Here is a 21,590-nt window from a genome sequence, read left to right as displayed (position 1 = left end):
TCATGAGGTTGTCACTCTCTATGCAAATATTATCAATTCCTTTAGATAAAGCCAATGCAAAGCCCTTCGGACCGTTGCAATTTCAGCCACACCTGCATAATTAGAGCCAATGCCTGCAACAAAGCACAAAATAGGGTGTCTCGTGGCATCACAACATACTCCACCGATACCTGCCAACCCAAGGGTTCCTTTACTTGCTCCATCAATATTAAAATTATAAGACCCCATAGGAGAAGAGTTCCAAGAAATAGGAGCATGAAGTCGTGCTGCATGATGGAGTAGCTCCTCTTTACTGATGGAGGCTTTGCGAATTATAGTTCCAAGGGCAGTTACCTTCTGTCGAACTGTGAGGTCCAAATAGGAAGTCCAGAGATTCCATAAGATATTGAGTGAAAGAACCCCTATTCGCATTCCTTCAGAAGTAGAGCTCATCTGTTGTAGAACTTGCTTGACTGTGCGGCGAGCATCCATCGATTTAGCGATTTGGGATAACCCCGCGGTGATCCATGTAGTTTGAGCCACTGGGCACATCAGCATCAGATGATTTGAGTCCCCAATATGATTCATACATCTATGGCATATAGACCTCCCACCATGACATACAAGGATTTCCACCTTGTTGACAAATGTCTCTGTGCTCAGTCCCTTTCGTTGCCAATTAGCATTCACAGTGCTTCCAATTTATAGAATCTAATCCCATCCCCTAGGGTTTTCCTCCTTTCCGCCTCATGTGTGACCTTTTTCACCGTGTGCGTGCCCCCATTAAACTACTTTGTCTCTCTCCCTCTTCTTGCTTCGTTCTTCTCAACATGGTTATCATGAACTGTGAAGAACTCCATCAGCTTACCCAAGCTAGAAACCAGACCTATGACTCACCTCCATTACCTGATCTGCCCAATCCATGTGACCCTCCTATAGAAGACACAGAGGCGGAGGTTCTTATTGACGATGAAACTAAGGTGGAGATCTCTGAAAGCTGGAAGAATACTCTTGTAGGTCTGGTGCTTGCCGGAAAACCATACTGTTGTCAAGCGGTAATAGATGCCCTTCACGTTGCCTGGTACAATATGTGGTGTTGAAGTATCATCGTTGGCAGATCTTCGTTATTTATTCTGATTTAAACAACATATAGTCGGGATGTTGCAAATGCTCTCATGGAGGGCCCTTGGACTGTCTCCAAAATCTGATCTTTTTGGAAAAATGAAGAGAATCTAATGATTGGGACTTTAGCTCGACGAGCTTCTGGATCCAACCCCATTCCCTACCTCAAAAACTGATCTCCCTGTAGTAGGCTTTTCAACTGGCACTTAAGGTAGGTTACTCAGAGGAAGCAACGATCATTAACATTTTTCAAAACAAAATAAAGGTCAGCTACCTCCGATGTCGGATAATGTTGAACATTAAAAAGCCCCTCCGTGGTACTATTCTGGATAATGAAGATCTGGAGTAAAGTATATGGCGCAAGTTCGCTATGAGTGACTTCCCTTATTCTGGTACAAATATGAACTAATCGATCACGAAACAAGCCGATGCAGGTTAAGATTCAGAGAGCAGACAGACATAGCAGCGGTTGTTGGAGGCTCATCGGTGAATCAACAACAAACCATTTCCTCTATCCATGGCCAATCAACATGTATTACTTCAGAGCACTTTGGTCCTTTCTTAAGACTAGGGCTGCAACAGGGTCGGGTTGGGCCGGGCTTTTTAAAACCCTAGCCCAACCCTGAGTCCCCTTAGCTGGGCCCAGGCCCGCCTTGACCCTGACTCAGGGCTTAAATACTTTGACCCTAATCCTGACCCTGACGGGCCAAGCCCAGCCCAAATCCGCCTTGATTGGCCCTGATTGGGTCGGGTTTGACCTAATGAACCTGGCCCTGCAATAATTAAATAAAAATAACAAGTCTAGAGAAGATGTGAGAGAGGAGGCTTGAACCCAAAACCTTTTGATAGCAATTGGTTTTTCACAACATAAACTGCCAAGTGCCCTAAGCACTTGATTATATTAATAATAGTTTCTATTTTTTAATAAATAAAGAAATTTCTTCAGTGCCAAAATCAGGGTCGGGTTGAGCCCGAGGTCTCAACCCTGACCAGACCCGACCTGACCCGACCCTGACTCAGGGCCAGGAATTTCTTGCCCTAACCCGCCCTCAGGGCTAGAAATCTTAGCCCAGGCCCTGTTCGGGCTCAAGGCTAGCCAGGGCGGGTTTGGGTCTACAGGACCAAACTTGCAGCCCTACTTAAGAGGTACTACCCCAGACCCTCGAACCATCAACCATGAAATTCGAGTACTTAAGGACTTACTCTCAGAACTAACCTACCAGCACTACCTTCTCCTCCACCACCCCAATCCCTAATTCCCCATCCCAGGTGAGCCCTAACACGGGGATACCAAACAAGACCAAGACCAATGTCAAAGAATATTCCACGAGGTCGACCCACATCCAATTTTCCCATCATTGAAATCGTTATTGTCAAAGGTACGACAACTACTGAAGGGGGGACAAATTGTCCTTTCACACAATCATGTCTCCCTATTAACCCTTTTGCTTGACTCAGATCATCAACCCCATTTTCCTAACTGACCTACCATATCTACCCGACAACATTACAACCCAATTCATAGTCAACCTATGCAGAGTAGTGTATACACCACTTTGTTGCAACTATAGCTGGCCCTCAACCTTGAGCTCTCACCAATGTTATTGTATATTTGCCCTGTTTTCATCAATCTCCATAACAAACCCCAAAGACCCAACAGATTTCCCTACCCTATCACTGGAATTTACCCATCCATAGACCCATATTCCTATCCAGGAAGTTATCAAACCTTCTGAACTTCTAGAACACCCCCATCATCCTCCCAGATCAGACATTATTGAGCCAAGTACAGGATCTGATGTAACCCAACCAACACCAAAACCAAACCAAACCCATATTGACTAGACCCCCATCAACCCATTACCACCGAGTAACCCCTTACTCCGAACCTAATACCCGACGTTTTAATGCTGAAATTCCTCTTCCTTTGGAAAAACCAAGAGAGCTTATAATACTGGTAAGATTTCATCAACTTAGGAAACAAACATATCTTTTTTATCGGTGAGCACTGTGGATGTTGGATATCAGCTCCACAAGAAGCAATGAAACTTCTTAGTTGGAACCGTTTGTGGCTGGGGAGACCCCTGACAAGAAGTTCCCTGATGAATCTTGCCCGTGTTGATTATCCGGATATTATATTTCTCATGGAGATTAAGGGATCAAGTAAGCCGTGAAAAGATTCAGAGATATCTCTGTATGGACTCATCATTTGCTGTAAAGGTTGAGGGGTATTCTGGAGGTCTTCTGCTCCTATGGAAACATCATATTACATTGGAAATTCTCTGCGTAGAAAACCAGATTATTGACATGTTAGGAATCATCATCAACAGGTTTGGGATAGCCTCGTGGAACTAGGAAGGGATAGAAGTGAGCACTGACTCTATGCGGGAGATTTCAATTCCTTTTTGGCTTGGTACAAGATGGATGGAGGAAACTCTGTAGGCGCTTGAGATGTTCGTGGTTTCTGAGAAATGGTGGACGCTTGTGGTTTTTGTGATATGGATTATCATGGCCCAAGTTTCACATGGATTAGTAGAAGGGTTGGAGAGGGGAACATAAGGATTCGTTTGAACAAAGCTTTGCGAATGCTTAGTGGATGAATCGTTTTGAGCACTATGCTGTTTTTGTTAGATCTACATAGGGTTTGAACATGCTCCGCTTCTTATCAACACCCAAGGAGGACTAACCAAAGGACCTCGCCCATTCAAATTCGAGTCTACGTCGTTTAAGCACCAAGACTGTAGAAGAATGGCTACGGCTTCTTGGAGGATGTATACAAATGTAGATACTTCTCATCGAATTCAAGCCAAGTTAAACAACTGTAAATTGGCTTTTCGTAGAAGGAATAAAAGGGTCTTTAGAAATGTTCAAACAAGAATCAAATGTTTGATGGAAGAATTAGCACCCTTGCAAAATCTTCCAGCATCTGCAGGCTCACAACAAAGAGAAAACGAGGTCTCTAGGATGTTAGCGGAAGAGCTTGCTAAAGAGGAGTTATGGTTCTAAAAGTCTCATGTAAATTGGATCTAGAGCAGAGATGCTAATACAAAATCCTTTCATGCCTCAACAATGCAATGTCGACAGTAAAATAAGATCCTTCGATTGAAGATAGAATATGTTTGATGATGTATGAATGAAGGGGAAGTTCAAGAGGAGATTAAAAGTCACTTTCAAAATGCCTTTATTGCTTAAGGCATTGAATCAAAAGCACTCAGAAAGGTCCTTCAAGTGATCCAACCTATGGTAACCCCAATGGAAACAGAATTGCCTAGCCACCCGCCTGATCTTACTGAGATCAAACGAGCTCTTTTTGAGATGATCCCTCTCAATGCTTTGGGTTCAGATGGGTTCCCACTGGCTTTCTTCCAGAGATACTAGGATTTTTTACACACCGACCTTGCAACCTTTGTCACAAATTTCTTCTAGATTGGGCAACTCCCCCCCCCCAAGCAAATACATATCTTCTGTGCTTCATTCCAAAGATTCAAAATTTGGAAAAAGCAGATCAGCTACGCCCAATCAGCCTATGTAATGTGATCACCAAAATCATTACAAAGAGCATGGCTACTCGACTCAAATCCTTTCTACCAGGCATTATTTCGCCCGAGTAGTCAATGTTTATTTCAGAGAAACTCATATCTGATAACATATATATGGCCCACGAGTGTTCAACTACATCAAGAAGAAGAAAAAAAAAAGTTTGTGGCTTTAAAACTCGATGTGAGAAAAGCTTATGATTGGCTTGAATGGCGCTTTATTGAGCAGGTGTTGATTCAGCTTGGTTCTAATGAGAAATGGGTCAATTGTTATGAGTTGCATTACAACCACCTCTTATAGGTTGATAATTAATGGTGCGATGAGTGAAGAAGTTAATCCAACTTGAGGAATTCGGTAGGGGGATACCCTCTCGCCTGCTCTTTTCATATTATATTCCCTAACACTCTCTTCTCTCTTGGCAAATGCCCAGGCAACAAGGACATCAAAGGAATTAAAGTAAAGAATAGAAGCATCCCAATCACTCACCTGCTGTTCGTAGATGATTGTGTGATGTTCTCGGAAGCAATGAAACAACTCTGCTCCCTTAAAGACTGCCTGACACATATTGCAAAGCCTCTGTTCAAGCCTTAAATGTGAAGAAATTCTCATTGGTGTTCAACCCAAATACAGTCAACCATTTCAAGCAGTGGTTTTCCCAAGTCCTTAAGATATCTTACAAAGATGGCCCAAAGAAATATTTAGGGCTTTCATCAGAATTTGGTATCCCAAAAGTTAAAGTTTTTTATGATATTAATGATAAGTCTCTTAACCTTTTGCTGAACTGGAAACATCAATTTTTATCTCAAGCTGGAAAGGAGATCATGCTCAAGGACAAAGCTCTTTCTTTGAATACATTTGTATAGGCGCATTTCAAAGTTTCGGTTGAACATCATAATCGACTTCGATCTGCAACAACTAATTTCTTCTGGGGGGAAGATGGTGGAAAAAAAATACATTAGACTACATGGGATCCACTCTATCGATCTAAATTAGCCGGTGGTCTTGGATTCAAGGATTCAAATAAGCACAATCAAGCTATGTTAGCCAACGTTGTGTGGCGGTTATTTAATGATCCATTGTCTCACTGGGCGAAGTTTATAAAATCTCTACTACCCTTCCACTAATTTCTTACTTGCCACTCTTGGTCATCAAGCATCATGGGCATGGAGAAGTATACTAAAGGGTCGCAAGGTCATCCAAGCTGGATTTGTGTGGCAAGTAAAAAAAAGAGATCAAATTGAGAAATAGAACAACTGGATACCATCAGCTTCAAACTTTAAGCTTCAACATCCAAGATTGATAAATTGTACCCTCCAAAAGGTTGTTAAACTAATTGATGAGGAAGGCAGAGTTTGGAAAATGGAGTTATTGAATCAATATTCCATACTTGATGACTGAGCAGTCATACTTCAAACTCAAATATCATTATTCCCTAGAGAAGACTCAATGAAATGGGAAGGATCAAAGAATGGAGTTTTAGTATCAAGTCGGCTTACCATTTTATCTGCAACTTAGCTGATACAAATACAGCTACGAATCACAACATGTCTCCCATTTGAAAGAGAATATGGTATTGTCCGACTCTACCCAAGATCCGTAATTTCTTTTGGAGGGTATGTATAAATGTTGTTGCAACTGGGAAGACCTTCTCACGGAGATGTATCCCACTGAATCTTACTTGTCCTTGCTGTAATAAGGGGGGAAGAGTCAATTGATCACATGTTACTTGCTCGTGACTTTGCTCGATCAGTGTAGTTCGAAAGTCTATTATCATATACGATTTCTAGTACCGCTGAACCTTCATTAAAATGGATTTCGAGCAAGGAAACCTTGGCAAGCCAAGTAAATGCTCAAGGTAGACAAAATAGGCTCTCTGTTGTTTTTTAATATGGGGCATATGGTTGTCTAGAAATGAATTAATTTTTATAGGTGTATCTAAAACCCAAGAGAAAGTCATCCAACAAGCAGTCAAAGTTGTTGCTTAATTCAATGAAGTCAAATTTCCCATCTCATAAAAAACACAAGTAGAAGACTCATATTTCAATCACAAATCCGGAACACTCTTGGACTCCTTCGACAAGTGAATTTGTCAAAACTGAACTGCGATGCAACCCTGCTGCAAGACTAAGTGAATGGAAGTATAAGGTTTGCTCTTTGTGACCATCAAGGGAAACTCTTATTATCAGTCACGGAGCCAAGTGTCTTTGCAAACTTTCTCATTAGAGAAGGTATAGCTATCTGAAATGGTCTTCTTCAGAATATTGCAGATGGATATGACAATGTGGAGGTGGAATCCGATAATCTGAGAATGATCTCCTACTTATCGAAATTGAGGAGCAAACCTCCATATGTGCTTCAGCCTATCGTGAACGATATCATCTATCTTACGATGGTGCTTCAGGCTTGCTTCTTTAAGAACATTCGAAAGTTTGTAACAACCTTGTTGATTCTCTGGCCAGGAAGGCCATATCCAAGTCATGTAAGATATCTTGGCCAACTTCCACTCCTTGGATTCAGGAAATATATAATTCTGACTCTACATGTTCTCCATGTATGAATAACTAAATTTATTCTTACCAAAAAAAAAATTGTACATTTAGGTGCTTGCATACATATGGTATATACCAGTTGATGCAAATCAATTCAATTATGGTAAATTCATACTACAACAACTACAACACAACCTTATTCCAATTAAATGGAGTTGGCTACATGGATCCTTGCCCTCCAATCAACTCTATTCAAGATCATACTTGATACAAGGCCTAAAACTATATATGTTTTTCCTCACTTCTCGTAAGGTCATTTTATGTCTTCCTCTAGCTCTTTTAGTTCCTTCAATCTGAATCAAATCACTTCTTCATATTGGAGCATCCAAAAGCCTTCGTTGAACATGACCATGCCACCTCAAACAACATTTTTATAGTTTATCTTGTATCAGAGTTTCTCCATTCCTTACTTTATCCTGTAAGATTAAATATTAACCGGGATCACATAGACAGATCAAGAATACAATAAACATGTGACAAAGTCGTTCATGGAAGCATACCTTCTTTGGGATCAATTGGAGACGATGAAGAACGTAGCGGAATGAATGTTTGATCTCCCTTAAGTAAGGATTTTCTCCTCTAAGCTCCCCTTTAGCACTGGCTCAATGGTAAAACCTTAGAGACATCGTTTCTCTAGAATGGTATTGCAATATTGTGATTGATTGGGGTTAGAGGAGGGACCTAGCTTTTTTTTTATACAGATTTTCATAGATCTTCCCATTACAGATCTAACGGTGATCTGTGAACCCACATTAGCCAGTCCATATTAGACTCCATAGATTCTGCATATCTTCCTTATTAGACCAACCTCTTAGAAATAGAAGTTGCTACAATTAATAGAGCCCACTAAAAGGAAAGAATATTAACAAAATATTTTAACATTCTCCCACTTGTGGGCTAAATTAATTATAACCAAAGTGAAAGTTTTTGTCCTAAACAGTTCAAAATCATTTCTGAAAACATGTGTGCGCCTTTATGTTGGTCTAGAGATAATTCTAAAGGTTCAATCCCCTCACATAGAGTCTTAAACACCGAATCATGGTGGTAACTGCATCTTATAAGTGACACAGGACCATCCATGGTCACGAATGTCCTTAATTCTACTGAAATGGATGCAATATGGTAGTGAGGCAACTGGATAACACTTTATAAATAACCTTTATGTGTCATCCCTTTTGTCAGTCCAAATTTCTCTTTCCTTAAGTGACACAAGGACACATTGGAGAAAACTTTATGGCTCCAACAAACCTGTATGTCTTTTACATTTAACAACTCGAGTTTTACTTTATGTGATACAAGACATACCTTAAGGCCAATAAATAAGTGCCCCGGCCTTTACTTTAGGTTATCACATATCTCAAGACTTTAAAACAGATATATATTCAATATGCCAACATACAAAACACCCATGTGTTAAACAGAACAGTCATAATAAAACTGCATTTTATTGAATAAAAAATTCATGCCATAGACAGTTGATACATGAATATCAAAATTTATTAAAAGATAAAGTATAAATGCAAACTTTATTACATAATAGAACAAAAATAAAATGACACCCACTAAACAACCACATCTAATGATGCTCCCAAGCCCATACTAACAGTATGTCTCTAAAAAACATTAGGGCAAAGGCCTTTAGTTAGGGGATCAGCAACCATATCATCTGTATCAATATGCTCTACTGCGATATCACCTTCTTTAACCTTTTCTTTAATGGTCAAATATTTGATCTCCATGTGTTTAGACCTTGTGATACCTTTATTGTTATTAATAACCAACACTGCAGAATTGTTATCACAGTATAACTGGATAGGTCTATCCACAAAATCAAATACTATCAACTCCCTTATGAGATTCCTTAGCCAAACTGCCTGAGTAGCTGCTCCATCGCATGCTATAAACTCTTATTGCATAGTTGAATTAATCATTCCCTGCTTCGTGCTTTTCCACGATATTGTCCCTCCTGCCATTAAGAAAATATAACCTGATGTGGACTTCCTGTCATCTTGACAACCAGCAAAGTCAGAATCAGAATACCCTACTAGCTGCAGGTCTTGAACACGTCTGTGGATCAACATATAATCTCTTGTCCTCTTCAAGTATCTCAAAATCTTCTTGGCAGCAACTCAGTGATCGTGACCAGAGTTGGACTGATATCTGCCTAGAAGTCCTGTTGCAAAAGCAATATCTGGTCTAGTACAAACTTGAACATACATGATGCTTCAAAGTGCACTAGCATAGGGTACCAACTTCATTTATTCTCTCTCAACATCATTTTTAGGGCACTGTGATAAGCTCAGTTTGTCTCCTCTGAGAACTGGAATATTCCCAAGTTTACAATCCTGCATACTGAACCTCTTCAAGATACGATCGATGTAACCCCTCTGAGAAAGACCTAATAGGTGGCATAAACGATCTTTGTGGATCTCAATGCCAAGGATGAAAGATGCCTCACTAAGGTCCTTTATGTCAAACTCCTTAGACAACAATTGCTTTGTCTCACGTAGTAATCCAACGTTACTACTTGTAAGCAAGATGTCATCCACATAAAGTACCAGGAAGATAAATTTTCTCTCTCTCACCTTGCAGTATATACATTGATCTACACAGTTCTCAACAAAACCGAATGAAGTCACAACACTATCAAACTTTATGTACCACTATCTAGAGGCTTGCTTGAGGCCATAAATAGACTTCTTACGTCTATACACAAGATGATCAGAACCATCCATAGAAAAACCTTCAGGTTGAACCATAAAGGGAAAATTATCACCTCAATTTTCTTGTCCATCAATTTCCTCAATTCCCTCTAATAGAGGGAGGTGGACCCCACCCGGGCAGTGTGTTCGGGTAGGAGGTAGGATGGTCATTTTCGCCCCCTATTAGATGGAATGAAGAAATTGACGGACAGACAAATTGAGGGGATAAAGATCTATCATATAGACCTCCTCATCAAGGTTTCCATTCAAAAAGGCAGTCTTCACGCCCATCTGGTGTAACTCCATGTCGAAATGAGCTACTAATACCATAATTATCTTGAAAGAGTCCTTCGAAGAAACTGGTGAGAAAGTTTCATTATCGTCAACTCTCTCTTTCTGAGTAAATCCCTTGGCTACCAGTCTGGCTTTAAAACTCTCAATCTTTCCTTTGAAATCTTTTTTGGTCTTTTACATCAATTTACATCTAATGGGCTTGAAACCTTTAAGTAATTCAACAAGCTCTCAAACACTATTATGTCTCATCTGATTGCAGTTCATCTCTCATTGCTTCCAACCATAAATCTGATTGAGTGCCAGAAACAGCTTCCGAATAAGTAATTGGATCAACCACATGACCAATGTCATAGTCATGCTCTCCCAGATAGATCACATATTCGGGTGATATGGCTGACCTCCTCTCCCTAATGGATCTCCTAAGTGGAGCCTTCACAACCACATCCTGAACCTGAGGAGCTTCAGCAGGAATAGGATCAATAATAGGTTTAACCTCTGGTGCAACAGGCTCTGCATCTGTCTGAATGAGTAGAGGATAAAATACAGTCATCCCAATCCTACTACTTTCCTGTTCAGTCTGAGAACAAGTACTACTTTTCTCAGCCACATCAAACTCTAGAAACTTGACTGTCTGAGAATCCACAATTCTAGTACCTCCATAGGGATTATAAAAATGATAACCCTTCGAATGATCTGGATAGGAAACAAAAAAGCAACGCGTAATTCTGGATTCCAACTTGGTCAATGTTGGATTTTACAACCTTACTTCTATAGGACAACCCCAAACTCTAAAATGGTTCAAGTTAGGTTTACGTCCAGTCCACAACTCGAAAGGAGTCAATGGAATAGATTTGGAAGGAACACGATTAATGATATAAATGGTTGTTCTCAAAGCTTCACCCCACAAAAACTTAGGTAAATTTGTCCTACTAACCATACTCCTCACCATATCCATAAGGGGTGCGGTTACGCTTTTTGGCCACCCCATTTTGCTCAGGACTTTCAGGCCTAGTAAACTAACCTACTATCTCAGAATCCTCCAAGTATTTAGCAAACGGACCCTTAAGCTATCCAGCATCTTCATGCTTTCCATAATACTCTCCTCATCGGTTAAATCTAACAATTTTTATGACTTTCCCTAACTGTTTCTCAACGTCAGTCCTAAAAATCTTGAATTTCTCAAGAGATTTAGGCTTTTCCTTAATTAAGTATAAGTAGCCATATCGGGAATAGTCATCAATGAATGTGATGAAATAATAATTTCTATACAATGTGGCTGAATAGGGTCCACTGATGTCAATGTGAATGACCTCCAACAGATCAGAACTACGAACTGTCGATTTCTTCTTTATCTTGGTCATTTTATCCCTACAACAGTCTACATAAGTCTCAGGCTCACCTTCAAGAGTAGGTAGGATGTCAGACTTTATCAGCCTTTCTACTCTTTCTTTAAAGATGTGCCCAAGCCTTTTATGCCATAAAGTGTAAGATTGTTCCTTAGGCAAGGGTTTTTTGAAAATAATTTTTTCAATATTATAAGAGACATAGATTTTATTGGAAGATAAACACAATCTATATAATCCATTGGACATGGTGTAACAACCAACCTTACTTGCTTTAAAAAATATTGTAACCATATTGTTCTTTATTTCAAAAGAGTAGCCACACATGTCCAAACTATAAACAAAAATTAAATTCCGTCTAAAGGAAGGTATATAAAAAGTGTCTTTTAACTTCAAATTAAAACCACTATCTAGAATTAAAATGACATCTCCCACGAACTCCATGTCAACTTGTTCATTATTCCCCACAAAGAGTTTTGAATCATCTTTGTTTGGTTTCCTCCTGTTTCTGAACCCCTGTATGATACAAGCAACATGATTAGTTGCACCACTATCTAGCCACCACGTACTGGATGAGGCTTCAGATAGATTAGATTCACAAACAAAAGCCAAAGAATCGTTACCTTTACTCTCATGATTAGCTAACCAAGTCTTGTATTTAACGCAGTCCTGCTTTATGTGACCTTTCTTTTTACAAAAGAAACAACGGTCACCTTCTTTCTTTAGACCCGAATTGTTAGTCTGACCGGACTCTTTGTTATTTCCATGAGCATCCTTTTTGGTAGGGTATTTGGACTTCTTACCTTTAGGGGTATTGGATTTAGAAGCAAACAAGGCTACCTGGGTTTTGTCTTTCTTCAATTTCTCTTCCTCAGGAACAACTCTAGAGATCAAGTCATTAATATGCTAAGATTCATCAGCGGATTTGTAATTGGTTTTGATAATTTCACATTCAGGTGGAAGGGTGTTCAAGGCTTGATGAACAATACAAGCATCAGGAAGTGAAATATTCAGGGTTTTGAGTTTGGTTTGGTATCAACCATCCTAATGACATAATCTCTAACTCCTCTAGAATCATTATAAGTCATGTTGGAGAGTTCCTACAGAAGGGTTCCTATTTAAACATTGGATGAGACTCGATACCTTTGTGCCACTGCAGCCAACAACTCCTTAGCAGTGCAATCAGAAGGAAAGCCACTCTTCAGGTGCTCCCTAATCGTTCTCTTCAAGGACAATAAACAGAGACGATTACTCTTCGTCCATGTAGCATGCACCAACTTATCATCATCAGAACTATTGTCATTTAAATCTGCTGGTTTGTCCATAACAAGGGATGTATGAACATCTGCCATTTCCATGGCAAACAATAGATCCTCTTTTCATTTCTTGAAGTTTATCCCCGTAAGAATCTCAATGGTAACCATATTATTGTTAACAGAAAAAGTGACTGAAAAGCAAACAATGTAAATTATTAGCACAATGTGAGCAATGTGTAACTTGGAACCCATACAAGTACACTTCTTGAGAGTTCACAAGCATCACCATATAAACACATTTGGGCAGAATTCATGATATGCAGTTGTAATACCCCCTTCACACACCAGCAGCCATGAGAATATATTCTAATCCTTAATAATCTACCACCTTTGGGTGTATAGACCTCTTGGGTTAGTCAATCCCCAACTATATGTTGTATATGTGACCTTCTAAGCACTAATACACAATCACCACCTTTGGGTGTATGACTATGCATTAGAACCAGAGATATCACATTACCATATGAGACCGATATTCCATAAACCTAATCAAGAGTGTCACTTTGGCGGTCACCACTCAATCAGATCCATGAAACTCTCTCACATAGGGACATACTTTATGTTACTCACACAAACCATATTGTATGTAATTTTAGACTAGATGACAAGGGGCTGAATTGTCCAAAAATTACAACACATGCTAATCACATCGTTTGAAAAAGGTTCAGGATTGCAAAAAGCAATCAAACTTAATTAACCAAAATTGCTACATTACAAAAGTGAACATTCTAACAATATAGAATATGCATAAATTACAGAATCATAGCAGAAAATTCCAGAATTATAATAAAAAATTCAAAAACTAAGCAAAATGGTGGAAAAGTAAACAAAAAACAACTATTTTGTAATTTTCACAAATCCCGAGGCATAAAATATAGCCAAATTACATATGAAAATGTAGGGAATTCTGAGACGAATCCAACAACACCTGAAACGCCCCAAACAGAGCTCCCACACTCCCTCACGTGCCAGTCAAAGTTGGTGTGTGAACCGATGCGCGTGATCAAAGATTCCAAAATAAAAGGATTAAATATGGTTCAGGGTATGGTTCAATCGTTGGTTGATTCGGTTCGGTCCAGATCAGTTCACCCATATGAACCGGGCCGTTCAACTCGGGTCAACGGGCCGACCCGATGGGCTACCAAATCGGGTCGCTGGTTTGACCCGGATGGGTCATCGAACTGGGTTTTTGGGTCGACCCGAATGGGTCCCAGGCTCGGGTTATCGGATTGACCAGAATGGGTTAGGGTAAAAATTTTTTTTTTTTTAAAAAGCCAAGACAGCAAGTGAGATCACTTGCCGGAATCCGCTGATGTGTGAGGGCTCGTTTGGCAACGATCCACCCACCAAAATGCTCGTAATCCCGAGCCCTACAAGTCTGTCTAATTTATTTCAGTTTTCATTAGTCAAAAAATGCGACAGAGGCTGGAAAACGTACAGGTTCGACAGAAAACCCAAAAAAAAAATTTACCGATTGATTTGTTCAACATAAGAACGAATAGAGGTCACGTATCAAACCATATAGGTCCTTAATCTAATCTATACTTGCTCTGATGCCACATGTAAGATTAAATATTAACTGGGATCATATAGACAGATCAAGAACACAATAAACATGTGACAAAGTCGTTCATGGGAGTGTACCTTCTTTGGGATCCATTGGAGACAATGAAGAATGTAGCGGAATGAATGTTCGATCTCCCTTGAAGCAAGGATCTTCTCCTCTAAGCTCCCCTTTAGCACTGGCTCAATGATAAAACCTTAGAGACACCGTTTCTTTAGAATGGTGTTGCAATATTATGATTGATTGGGGTTAGAGGAGGGACCTGGCTTCCCTTTTATACAGATTTTCATAGATCTTTCCATTACAGATTTAACGGTGATCTGTGAGCTCACACTAGCCAGTCCATATTAGATTCCCTAGATTCTGTATATCTTCCTTATTAGATCAATCTCTTAGAAATAGAAGTTGCCACAATTAATAGAGCCCACCAAAAAAAAAGAAAATTAACAAAATATTCTAACATATCCTTGCTAGTTTTACCACATCCATCTCACTACATTGAATTTATCTACATGATGCTTCTTTATTGCCCCACATTCTCCACCATACATCATAGCCAACCGTATAACGGTCATATAACTACTAGCAATAATTATTGCAGAGCACGATAATACAATGACTTTTCTCGATTATTACCTAATTTATCCCACTACTCAGCATCCCCCCCTCCCCAAAAAAAAAAAAAATAATAATAATTTCACATTGTTGAGTTCGCTTTTTGTTCTTGTTGGAAGGGGAGGGGAGGGTCTGTTTGTCTTTTAAAAACACTTTTCCAGAAGTGGAAACAGAGAATCATCCAATTGCTATGTTATTTCTATAGATTAACTAACCTATTAGTAAGGGGGAGGTTCCATACACTTTGTAAGTATTTTGCTTGCGTTCTTATAAATTAGTGGTCAGAAAACAACAGCTGATCAAAGGTTGGAAAGAACTGATACACCTTATAAGGATGAACTAATTGAACTTCCTCACTTCTTGATGAATGAATAATAAACAATAGTCTAAGATCAAGTTTGAGGAAATGGGTGCTTCCTAACCTGCATGTTCTTTTTACATGCACCCTAACAACACGTATCTTGTTACGTACGTTCTTCTGATTCTTCGTCTTTATCACAACATAGCCTTTAGAATAGGGGATCCACATCCTCTACTTCCAAAGGGGTACTTCCATCCTACTTCTATGAGTTCTCATTGCGCCACCTGGCCTAACCAGTATCCAATGGTTGATATTAAAAATTTTCAAAATAACTTTAAAACCATGAGAGATAAGTTTGAACCAACTTAAACCCTAAAACTTGACCGGTTCAATCTCATCAAATCAAACCCATTTCACTCAATACAAACCCATCAAGACTCATCTCTAGGTTTGGATTCAAATCGTTTAGGAGAAAACTAAAATCCCCAAATCGATTGCACAACCTCTCCCTCGAACTGACCTTCTTCTCTTCTTCCGAAAACTCAGAGCAAGACCATGGCGCAAAGGAGCCGAATCCCTCCATCGCTCACTCCCTTCTTCTTTGCTTCTACGAAACTAATCGAAAATGGCTCACACCTGGCTATTTTCCCTCAAATCACAAACAAATATATTTTAACGAACCAGACACAATTACAGGAATCAAGCACCAATTGTGTCATAATAGGAAAAGCAAACAAACCTAAAAGACTGAACCTACGACATAGCACCGGCGAGTACACCTGGGTGATAGAGCTGCTGATGCTGTAGCATCTTCATAGGGTCAAAAACAGGGGAGATTTATTTTTGTAGAATTCAATGCGAGCAAACGAAGAATTAACAACTCCTACCAAATCCAAAAGAGAGAGAGGAAAACAAAGGCAAGGGACGAAAAATAAAAAATTGAGAGGAAAAAGAAGCCCTAAAAATCAGGGTTTGCCCTTAATGGAACGTCTCTGTTTCTGTTTGATCCACTTTCATAACCCAACAAACACAATTCTTCCGATCCAGAATTTTATTACTGGGATAGTTCTTCGATCTGGGTTTTACTCGTTTAATCTTCTCGATACAGTAAATCTTGCTGTTAAATGGAATAATAGCATAATTTACTAAAACCCAGTTTTGAATTCTAGTTATGCGAACTTGACTTCTACTATCTTAATAATCCCATGTTTTCTACCCCTACTGTTGTGGTTTATAGCAGTGATTATGGAGATCGAGGGTACGGACGTTCTTAGGATTTTCAGTTCTACTACGGGTTATGGCGTGGATTTTGAGAGACGGACTGTTGTTTCTGATCAGTCTATGGAGATTGCCTTCTGAGAATTTCGTATTGGTGGCTCTGTCTTACATGAGGAGAAGTCCCATGATCTTAGAGGTGTTTTACGGATCCAAGCTCTGTATCATGGAGAACACTATCCGTGTTCCTTCATAGGCGTCCATGGAGATGAAGCCCTCCAAAGCGTTTGAAATTACAAGCACAGTGGACAATGCAGAGGGTGGGCGGTGGTCGGAGGTTGCAGCGGTAGTATAGGAAGATGGCAATTTTCGTTTGATTTGAAACCCTAGCAGATGAGTGTTGATAGGTTTGGTTTGAGTGAAATGCATTTGGTTTGATGAGATTGAACCGGTCAGGTGGGTTTGTTTTAAGGTGTAAGTTGGTTTAAACTTATCTCACATGGTTTTCAAAATATTTTGAACTTTTTTAATATCATCCGTTAGATGCTGGTTAGGCCAGATGGTGCAATGAGAGCTCATGGAAGTAGGATGGAAGTACTAGCTTTGGAAGTAGAGTATGTGGATCCTAGAATAGGTAGTAGATTTACTAGAATGCATTTTCTTACATGAATGAAATTAAAATGGTCTTTGGTATCATTTTTATTTTTGATTTTTGATCCAAAAAATGTTTTTGGTTGCGTTTGGTACCCGTTTAAGGAACCTGTTTCTATTTAAAAAGGGTTGAAAAAACACAGAAACCACAAATAGGTCCTGACTCATTTTAGTGTTTTGGTCAAAAATCAGTTTTGGTCATTTATGCAGGACTTTAATGTGCATGTGTTCATGAGTCTCAAAATCGAAGGGTAGGAATGTCATTTCTCGTTCAATTAGAAGATCGACTCTCCTCGTCCTCCTCTCCTTCTTCCTCCTGCTGCAACACCATCCGCCACTTCCCCTTCCTCTTATTTTTCCTGCAATTCCACCCGCCCCCGCATCTTCTTCTTCATGCGACCCCACCCGCCCCTACACCCTACTGCAACCTAACCCACTACACCCACTCCTTACATGCTGCAACCGAACCCTTTCTGCAACGAGGATATATTGTTCTGCATCGATGTCGATCATGAATCTCTGGTGGAGATGAAAGTTTCAGGTCAACCCATCAAGAGATTGGATTCAATAAAAAATACGGCACTCCTTTTCGTCCATGCCAAACTTGCCATCAATCCTGAGCGCCGTTTCGCCTTTGGGGTTCTTGGCCAATCCACTTCTTGTGTATCCCCAACTTCAAATTTTGCTTGCTTTCATTTTGATTTCATAATGTCGTGGAGGTTTAATGCGGTTCTACTAGAATATGTGAAAGGTTGTGGGTTCTGGCATTGGATTTTCTACAATCGCAACCTTGATGTTTTGTTTGGTCTTTTTTATTATATTCTTGGTTAATTGGTTATCAATAGCATGATTTGAACTAAAGATTAGAACATCTGATGTGAATCACTGGATCCTCTCTTCATTTTGTCGGGCGTTTCTCAAAGTATCAGAAGTTTGATGAACTTGTCGATTCTCTGCACAAACAAATTCCCTTGCGCCTGTCTATTCTTATCCAATTCCAATCGGAATTAGGAAGAACCACCTAAAAGGCTGTGACCGATTGATGCTTATCTGAATTCCGAATCGTGATTCCAAATGGGATCCATTCCTGGGAAGGAAGATGGGTGAAGAGGGATCTCTTCACCCACCACTTACTCTATATGAGATTTGATAATTTGGGATCATTTCTTCAAAAAACTATTCTACACATGGGCATACCAAACCATTTCTCATTCCATACTCTATTTCGTCTAATGTTTATCAAACGATTTTTAGTTTTGATCAAAAATGGTTTTCATTAATGACTTTTGTTAAATAGGCAAAAATAAAAAATAAAAATGATACCAAATAGTCTCTGCAAAGTGGGAGTAAGACTGCGTACATATGCCCCTCTGTAGTAACGGGAACCTCGTGTACTGGGAGTTTGGGATGCTCTTTTTATACTAGTTTAGCTAAGTAATTGGAAGACCGATCTATCCACTAGGATGCCTAGCACCTTCCTGAATGAAAACGTGGCTCCTTCACCAACATGGAGCCAATGAGCACAAGAGGATGCATCGACAAGGTGACATATACCCCTTTCATGGGGTGCCTGGGCAATGTGTGTGTGTGTGTGTGAGAATCTATTTCCCAATTGGGAATTTCAATGGAAAAGAAATTTAAAGTTTCAAGTGCAACATGGAATTTAGTAACAAAAACATTCGAGCAAGAGAGGAGGGGAGGGGGAGATGGACAAGAAAGCATTATATTACAGTAGCTAGGTGCTTAATCTCATGAGAAGAAAGTACAAAGAAAGGGTGATCAACAGTGAATCACTACAACATACCCAGAGCTTCAGTCCACCAAAATATCCTACTTCAGAGATCCTTGGCAACTCAAGATCCAAATTTCAAAATGGGAAAATGGAACTTGTCCGGCAGTGTGGTTCCTGTGCCTAGACACATGTCCCTGTAAAATGACATTATTGCCCCCATCAAATGCCGAAATGCCATCCTTTCATGCTTCCATTGGCCTCTGCGCTGGCGCAAGAGGCGCACCCCCTCCCCCCCGCCAGGAAACTCTCTCCCCTTTCAAAATTTTCTTCTCATCTCTTCAGAATTTGGAGACATACTTAACAAACACATTTGCACTTTCCCATTTGATTAATGATGCTTGAATACCCATCTCCATACTTTCAGGCTTTTGCTGCTCTTCTTAATCTCCTTCTCGTTAACTGTGATCCTGCACGAGTCTCCATTACTCCACAACTCATCTCCACTCGAATAACGAAAAGAACGGCATCCATGTTTCGAGAAATCACCAGGTCTTGCACTGCTAAACCCATGTTCTGACACAGAGAAACCTCCCATCTTCAGACCAGAGAGCTGCTCTGGTTTTAATTCTGACGAGGAACCAAGCTTTAAATCAATAAAGCCCGAATCATCTAATGTACTGAAATCTGCTTCTGACGCTACTGGGCATGAACTTCTACTATTTATAGCTCTAAAACTATTTCCAAATTCTACACATCCACCCTTCTTCACACCCTTTAAACCACTCTCTGTTTCTACAGAAACACCATGACAATCTCTCTTCACATCAATAAAACCAGCCCCTTCTAATGTCTCTGACAGGCCGCTTAACTTAAAGCTTCTACGGCCATCTGATGTGGGCTTTACCTCACTCGAATCATTCTTCTCTCTTGACTCTGAAACCATATCTCCATTCCCAAAGACGGGGACACCACCAATGCCGGCTGGTTCATCAACACTAGTCCTGAAACCACTAACAGACCTGGATCTAGACATACCCATGTAATTAAAAATCCACATCTCACCTTTATCTTCGGTTACTCCAGTGTTTTTCTCTGAAATCTCTAGACCCTTTTCTTTTTTCTTCCTGAAAAACTTCCTAAACTTCCAAAGGCCAGTCTTTTTGACATCAATAGAGCTGCTGCTGCTCCTCTTGAGTTGAAAAACTGATTCAGACTTGTCATCACAGACAGGCTTCGAATTTGTACGTAACAATTCAGCCTTCTCGTTCTCAATGAGGAAAGAAACACGGCCGACACTACCAACCTCGACCGTGCAAGAATTGCGGTATGAAGATATGTCGGAGCAGGAGCAAGAGGAGAGACGTTGCTCTCCACAGTCGGAGCAGACGAGCTTTATCAATCGGTCTTTCAGACAGTAAGCACAGATTCCAGATGAAGAAGAAGATGGGTGTTTTCTGCAGGGAAGGTCCGATGAAGAATAGTCTGAGAACCAATTACCCCCAGTGACTTCCACAGCTTTGCCTCTGTCTTTCATGGCTTCCTCTGTTTTCTTTACTTCCCCAATTTGAGTTTGCAAAGACAATGAAAACTTTAAAAAGGCTTTGAAGGAGATTGGCAGAGAGTCAGAGAGAGAGAGAGTTAGAGAAAGGAAAAGGGCTGAATGAGGGATCAAGTCATTACACAAGGGAAAAGCGAGAGAGAGGAAGCGAGATTGGCTTGGCTGTGAAAGTGCAGACAAGATAATCAAAAGACATCTTGAAAAGCATATATATGAAAGAGAGAGGGCGTCACCTTTACGTTTCCAGGACAGTTATGACGAGTGATGAAAGGCATTACCATCTGCAGGCGCGATATAAATTGTGTGTGCAGGGTGGAATTGAGTAAAAGAATGGACAAATCCGTAATTAAAGACGCCTTTTCCTTTAACTACTACCTCCACCAAAGTTTTCGTATTTGGTATCGCTTTTCCCCAGAGAGAGAGAGAGAGAGCACCGGCCATAGACTAGTTTGCTAGAGAATGGCATGGATTGAGACTTGTGCCAAACTGGGTTTTTTAGCCCCAAAACAAAAAAAGATGGACTAGTGTCAACTCTACTCATTACTACTCACTATTCACGGCCTTAATTAACTTCTACTTGTTTTTTCTCCGCCGGCCTCCACACTCAACTTTCAACTCTCCCCCCAGGCCCCCACTATCTCCACCACCTCCGTCTTCTTGTCCATCTAACTTTGTTTCCCGTAGATTTGATTTTGATGTTATATGTTGTAGATGCAACTACTCTTTCTTTTTGTCAGTAATTGGTAGATCTTTTTTTTTTTTGGGTAATGTCAGTAATTAATAGTCATTTCTCTTCCTCATCTGCCCAAATGACATAAATTCCTTGTACCAATTAGCTTTTTTCGATTGTCACTGCATGAACACTAGTCAGTCCGACCAAATTGCCAGAAATGAACCCACTTGAACATTAACTCGAACACCTTATGGTCACTTGTCCCGTTTAGTTTTCTGCATTCATCACGCAAGATCTAAAGTCCTTTTTATACGAAGATCAATAATCCATGACCCACCTGCATATCTTTTCAGTCTTGGTCTACACAACCATTCGATTGGAATATTTTCATTACCTTTATTCAGCCCCATGCGACCATGCCAACAAAAGGTCGCCACGC

At 40.1% G+C, this 21,590-nt stretch overlaps 1 protein-coding gene across 1 annotated transcript; it reads right to left on the bottom strand.

Annotated features, from left to right (window-relative positions):
- Nucleotides 1-19,041: 19,041 nt before the first annotated feature.
- LOC122663826 lies at nucleotides 19,042-20,846 on the bottom strand. Its single transcript, XM_043859475.1, has 2 exons — nucleotides 19,242-20,846; nucleotides 19,042-19,060 (listed from the first exon to the last, which is right to left on the bottom strand). The coding sequence occupies exon 1, from the start codon at nucleotides 20,452-20,454 to the stop codon at nucleotides 19,309-19,311; it is 1,146 nt and encodes a 381-aa protein (XP_043715410.1). The 5' UTR covers nucleotides 20,455-20,846; the 3' UTR covers nucleotides 19,042-19,060; nucleotides 19,242-19,308.
- Between the last annotated feature and the right edge of the window lie 744 nt (nucleotides 20,847-21,590).

Source organism: Telopea speciosissima, chromosome 6 (genome assembly GCF_018873765.1).
Source record: "Telopea speciosissima isolate NSW1024214 ecotype Mountain lineage chromosome 6, Tspe_v1, whole genome shotgun sequence".
Lineage (NCBI taxonomy): Eukaryota > Viridiplantae > Streptophyta > Magnoliopsida > Proteales > Proteaceae > Telopea > Telopea speciosissima.
Note: the sequence above shows the minus strand (reverse complement) of the source record. Positions and strands in the feature narration are given on the sequence as shown.

Bases quoted from the DNA above. Each gene is read 5' to 3' on its own strand.
- LOC122663826 (XM_043859475.1), bottom strand. From the start codon at position 20,454: ATGAAAGACAGAGGCAAAGCTGTGGAAGTCACTGGGGGTAATTGGTTC.